This window comes from Camelina sativa, chromosome 11 (assembly GCF_000633955.1).
Source record: "Camelina sativa cultivar DH55 chromosome 11, Cs, whole genome shotgun sequence".
Lineage (NCBI taxonomy): Eukaryota > Viridiplantae > Streptophyta > Magnoliopsida > Brassicales > Brassicaceae > Camelina > Camelina sativa.
The window spans coordinates 10,009,515-10,015,514 of NC_025695.1; the positions used below are offsets into that span (position 1 = coordinate 10,009,515).

The 6,000-nt window shown below is 38.1% G+C and overlaps 1 protein-coding gene across 3 annotated transcripts; it reads right to left on the reverse strand.

Moving 5' to 3' along the window:
- LOC104722684 (cysteine-rich receptor-like protein kinase 19) lies at window positions 942-4,708 on the reverse strand. 3 transcript variants are annotated; one of them, XM_010440888.2, is made up of 8 exons: window positions 3,445-4,702; window positions 3,261-3,302; window positions 3,004-3,144; window positions 2,789-2,910; window positions 2,098-2,308; window positions 1,769-2,006; window positions 1,549-1,702; window positions 942-1,455 (listed from the first exon to the last, which is right to left on the reverse strand). In XM_010440888.2, exons 1-8 carry the CDS (start codon window positions 4,598-4,600, stop codon window positions 1,138-1,140), a joined length of 2,382 nt encoding a protein of 793 aa, XP_010439190.1. In that variant the 5' UTR covers window positions 4,601-4,702; the 3' UTR covers window positions 942-1,137. The 3 variants fall into 3 exon arrangements, with proteins under 3 accessions (XP_010439190.1, XP_019087858.1, XP_019087859.1); XM_019232313.1 differs by lacking the exon at window positions 1,549-1,702 and having other exon boundaries at window positions 1,221-1,455; XM_019232314.1 differs by lacking the exons at window positions 942-1,455; window positions 1,549-1,702; window positions 1,769-2,006 and having other exon boundaries at window positions 2,143-2,308; window positions 2,789-2,864; window positions 3,445-4,708.

A 6,000-nucleotide genomic window follows, 5' to 3' on the forward strand; every position in this document is an offset into this window, starting at 1 on the left:
TGTTACTGAGTTATAGAACTCAAGCTTTCTCTATTATTGCACTTGATGATCTTCAAGCTTTCATGTCTTTCATGTTGTAACTGAGACTTTGGCAACTTCATTACCTTGAGAGGATTCTGTTAATGTGATCTTCTCTTATCTATTTCACTAGTTGCTCCTTCACACCTTGTTGTCAGTCTTACAATTCTGTCAACACAATGTATCTTCAGTAGACACAGCCATGGGGGAGAATTATGATAGAAATGAAGTCATTAGATGTATTCACATCAGGTTGTTATATGTTCAAGAAAATCCTTGTGACTGTCCAACGATGTCTACAGTATTTCATATGCTCACTAATACTTCAATTACTCTTCATGTGCCTCAACCACCACGATTTGTCTTTAGGGTCAGATCCAAGCCAAATCCATTAGCCAAGAGATTGCAGCCTGATCGGTCTACTAGCATGTCTTTTGCTTGTTCTGTATCGATCACATGTCTTAGCCCTTGCTGAAAGCAGGGCTAAGTTTGATATGTATAAAAACCAAATATGCTAAACATGCAAACATTATTTGATGTATCTAACATGCACTGTAATGATTCTCTGTTTCGCATTCTTCATAACCTGTAGTGTTGCATCATAATCTTACTAGGAAGTCATCAATTGAGCTTCAAAGTAAAAAAAAAATTTATCCTTGATTGGTCTTGGTGTTGGTGAGAACATGTGATGCCAAAGCCACAAAAGCCCAGAAAAAAAACGCCAACTAAAATCATTTTAAGTAGATATATATAGCTTTATATAGTTTACAGCCTAAAATTACAGAGACAATTTCTATGCTTCTATATATGGAGAAAATTATCAAATACGGTGTGGCTAGTTTAATGTGTTTTCATTCAGATATGTAGAGGACATACTAAATGAGAGAATCTGCTCGTTCATTCTCTTTGGTAAAAGAAGAAAAAATTTATAAGGGTGTCTAAGCACTCACTAACTTAATTCATATTAGTGAAGCCTTTCACACAAGCATGGTTAGAACGGAGAGGCAAAACGTGTCTAAGAGAGACTTTTGAAGACCCATTACAAAGGATTGCAGCTAGAATGTAAAGAAAGTCTAGAATCATATAGCACAGCTTAATTTTAGTGAATATAGTTTGTATTCAACGAGGAGCAACGCTAGTAATGGAAGCATCATCGATTGAACAGGGAGCAAGCCTATCCACAGATGTAGCAACTTCTCTTACTTGTTCATGCCTACTCCGAAAGAAAAATCCAGGTTGTTTAGGCACGGCGAGAGCTATCGAGCTAGTAGTGAGCATTTGGACGATTGCTGACATAGTTGGACGATCTTCAACATCTTCTTGAACACAGAGTAAAGCGATATGGATGCACCTAGTAATTACATTTATTTGATAGTTATCTCCAAAGGATGGATCCACAAGCTCTAACGGCGACCCATTGCTCCATAATCTCCAAGTCTATTAAACATTCAAAATTTTCATAATATGTACTCTCGTCAAATCAAAGAAAGCATTAATTTTTTTTAAGAAGTTTTAAGGCTCTATACTCACATATGTAACCAAGTTACCAACACTACCATCCATCTGATAGAGACTACTGTTCTTCATGCCACTTATAATCTCAAGAACTAAGACCCCAAAACTATATACATCTGATTTCATGGAGAAGTGGCCGTACATCGCATACTCAGGAGACATGTAACCACTGCCACAAGTCTTAGTTTTTGTGTTGAGTGAAATAAATGAAATGAATGGGAAGAGCAATACTTACTAAGTTCCAACTACTCTTCTTGTATTGGCTTCCGTTTGGTCCATCCCAAAAATTCTCGCCATTCCAAAATCTGCAACTTTCGGATTCATATCATCGTCCAAAAGGATGTTGCCCGCTTTGAGATCACGGTGTATAATTGTGAGTCGTGAATCATGGTGAAGATAAAGAATGCCTTTAGCAATTCCTCCAATGATCTTGTACCGTCTTGCCCAGTCAAGCTGGCTCTGCATTGTAGAGTCTACACAAATTGTATTTACAATGTTAGTCTAACAAAAAATGGCAAGCAATTTGAAAATTATATCTTAGGCTAAGTATTGAATTTAACTGACCAAAGAGGAAGTAATCAAGACTTTTGTTGGGCACAAACTCATAGACAAGTATTTTCTCATCTCCTTCTAAACAATAACCAAACAGCTTTACCAAATTTCTATGCTGGAGCTTTGCAACAACAACAACTTCGTTTTCGAACTCTCTTTCACCTTGTCCTGACGTCTTTGATAGCCTTTTCACCGCAACTTGTACTCCACTAGGAAATGTACCCTACAAGAGTAATTTCTTGTTAAATATGGGAAGGCTGCAAGTTAGTATTCGTAACAATTGAAAAAAAGATAATTAAGTATATGGATTGGGTCTAAAGTTAAATATGAAAATGAAGAAGTAATCAAGTGCCACTATTTCAGTTTGTTTTGTTCCACAACGATTTTACAAAGATTGTTTGCACTTAATCCCATATATCTCAATGCTTAACATATGTGTGAGAGATTTGATTTGAAACAGGGGAAAAACAGAGTATTGAGGGGGAGGTCATCATTTGTACTGTTGTGAAACACACACGTTACTGTGGTTTACAAACAATGTAAAGAATTTGTCAAAAACTTCACCACTCTATTGGTTTCAAATGTTAAGCCAACATGATGTGTTTTGACTTAAACTGAGAGAATTATAAGGCAACGATTTACACAGCATAGAAACCGTTTCCAGAGATTAAAATTGTAGATAAATACAATGGTACAATAATACCTTGTAGACTTGGCCGAATCCACCTTGACCGAGTTTGTTAGTTTCCGAAAATTTATCTGTTGCTGCCTCAATTGCCCTAAAATCAAACTGAAGTGAGCCTGCAGTCTTAATATCATTCCCATCTGTAGAAATAACCTCAACAGCTTAATTAGGATAAGAGCACAACAAAATTATTCATCCGAACTGAAAAGATAGTTTATCATTGGAGTCTTTACCTCCAGCTAGTGGTTCTGTCGTCTCATGAATCGTCCTTTTTCTCTTAGTCCGGAAACTAAAAACAGCTACGGAGAGAAGAAAAAGGACGGTGATTGGAACAACAACAGCGGTGATTATGAAGGAGGTTTTTTTGCCTCCTCCTGTATTGACATACATAGTTTGTATCAGATCACCCCTTGTGTTAGCATATCTTTGGAAGTCTCATAATAAAACTTGTGCTGAAACATGTAATCAAAGGAAAATAGAATGTTCAGACCAGGTGGTGGTGGTGGAGAAGGAGCTGAAGTCGGTGGAAGGGCTGATATTGGCGGTGTTTCGAGAAATCAGGGGAAAGAAACAGAGGAAGAAGAGAGATTAGATCATGTAAGACACATAGCAAAGCGAAATTATGTCGAAAGGATGAAACTTTCTATTAAATTAAGGAAAAACAGAGCACTGACCAGGTCGAGGAGGGGCAGAAACCGGCCGTGGTGGTGGCGGTGGTGAAGGTATTGTAATGGCGGATTCGTTGTAAAACACGTAAAGCTCGTATCTTGAATTACAGCTGTGCATAATAAATCTTCCCCCAATTTTGTCAGTAGGTAACTGATTGATGCTCTGTTGAAGACAACTCAAACAGTCTTGCCTCGTCAGATCAGGAGTGCACTGAACCAGTCCGTACAAACTCTGCAACCGAGTAAAATTGGCTGTTCTTGCGCTGAATTTTCTGGGACTGTTGGCAGCTTCAGTGGCGGCTTGGTTCATAGTGGACCCAACCAAGTCTTTGAATTGGTCAAGTTGGTTAGATGTAACGTTTTGGGTGTTCCACATATACATTCCTCCGCCGGTGCTTAGGGTTGAGAGTATACTCTCGTTAGAGTATCTGAGCATACACTCATCGTAATAAACCACGACCTCTCTCTCCTTAGGACACCTATTGAAAGTGTCTTTGACGGCAAAGGTGACGCAGCTACGGCAAACTTCCGGCGACAAGTCACCACGGCAGAGGAAAAGCCCGGTGACCCTGTCGGGGGCTTGTCCTACCGTGCCGTTGTGGAATCCGGTGGAGTAAGGGACGTTACGGGAAGAAAGAGATGACAAAACGGTTATGAGATTGGTAAAGTAAGTGCTGCTACTTGTGTAAGTTGTCGTATTTGGACAAATATGATATATATAAGTAGGATTTTGAGCAGAAATTCTGAAGGCAGAGTATCTGAGCGTACACTGATAGTATTCGAGCTTGACCTCTCTCTGAATCGGACACCGAATTAAGGTGTCCTTGACGGCAAAGGCGACGCAGCTACGGCAATCTTCTGGCGAGACAACTGTACTGCAATCGAAAAGTCCGGTGACACTGTTAGGAGGTTCCCCCACGGTGACGTTCTGGGATCCGGTGGAGTAGGAGATGCTGGGGGAAGAGAGAACGTAAAAAAGGTATTTGAGGTTTTTGAAGAAAGTGCTGTTTCTGGAGAAAGTTGTCGTGTTGGAACAGATATGGGATCTGTAAATAGGATTTTGAGCAGAAACTTTGAAGCTAATGAGAAAGGAGAAAAGGAAAAGGAAGATGAAAGAGGCGCGAGAAGACATAATTAGTTTCCTTCGATTGGTGTTTATCATTGCTGAGAATCCGATTTATGAAATATATTTTGAATTTTGCTTCTCTGTGAAACAGAGGCTTTTTTTCGAGAGTGACGAGGAAAATTCAAAGTCAAGGTAAACGGTTACTTTGTAAGAATGCTCTAATAAAAAAACACTGAAAAATAATTCGGACAAACTTTTCTGCTCTATTTCAGGTGCAAAATCCCACCACGTTTATTTTCAAACTTAGAATTAAAAATTAATTTTAGATCTATTAGAGCATGATTATTGTACATATTCGACCGGTCAAGAAAAATAATTAATAATATTTTAATTAAATTTAATTATTTTTAAATTTATGTAGCCAATCAAATAAAAATATGTGGTAGTCTAAGCTTATAAACATTTTGTTATTAGATAACACTCTTTCAGAAGAAGAGAATATAAACGCGAATTTAGAGAAAGTTCCAACCGTGATAGAGACAGAGACGACAAAACCCTTTTACGCCTCAAATGCAAGACTCTCGGTGAATTTTGGGTGTGATGAAACACCATACAAGTCGAGAATGGTACCAGTAAAGTTGATTGACACTATCTTGCCAAAAGAGTAAAGGATGAGGAATTGGAGAACTGGATTTGCCGAAACAATTATCTAAAACTATATAGAATAAAAAATCAAAGGACTGGAATTAAAGAAAAGGGGCCGACTGACGCTGGAGAAGTCAGCGCCGACCAAAATCTATAGAGATCAAAAGCGGTTTCTGTACTGTCGCTTTGGGAGAGAAAAGAGAGGTTTTTTCATAAATTACCCGATTATAAACCTAAACTTATAAAATTGCAGCGGAAGCAATTATTCACTACACGAATTCATATGTAGTAATTTTCAACACGACCAAACCCAGAATCATGGACACGCATTTCATCAACGCGAACGTGAATTTAAATAAACTCACAAGTGCCATGAACTTGATCCAGGAAATACGTGTATGCATAAAATCAATTATCTAATGATATGAACCTTAAACAATGATTCACTATTGAAACACAATCTTACCGTGATACTAAGATTTTTGTATATCCTAGCAGGTTCAATTAACCTTATGCAGTTGAAGTATTTAAGGTGTCAATCCAAATGGGATGTTGCTACCACTCAAGATGCAATCAAGAAATCACAAGTTAAGCCAATTCAAAAAGAGTGTTTTTATGTCTAACAATCCTAGAGTGATCAGAATGTAAACGGAAAAGAGTCACAGAACTAGAAACGAAAATGTATGACAAGAAGCGAACAAGAATAAGTGAAACCATGGACGATTCTAAGCATGAACAAACGAAACAGTCTCAGGAATGTAATATCAATCAAAAAGATAAAAGTCCTAAGGATGGGAGTAATTGATGTCGGTGGAGTCTCCTAGTCTACAGAGTGTTTAACATACGACAAG

What these genes read in the sequence shown, in the direction of transcription:
- LOC104722684 (XM_010440888.2), bottom strand. Translation starts at nt 4,600, where the DNA reads ATGATAAACACCAATCGAAGGAAACTAATTATGTCTTCTCGCGCCTCT. An exon ending in GATTCGGCCAAGTCTACAAG is followed by an intron (nt 2,309 to 2,788) that starts GTATTATTGTAC and finishes TTACTCTTGTAG; the next exon opens with GGTACATTTCCTAGTGGAGT. An exon ending in AGAAGAGTAGTTGGAACTTA is followed by an intron (nt 1,703 to 1,768) that starts GTAAGTATTGCT and finishes GACTTGTGGCAG; the next exon opens with TGGTTACATGTCTCCTGAGT.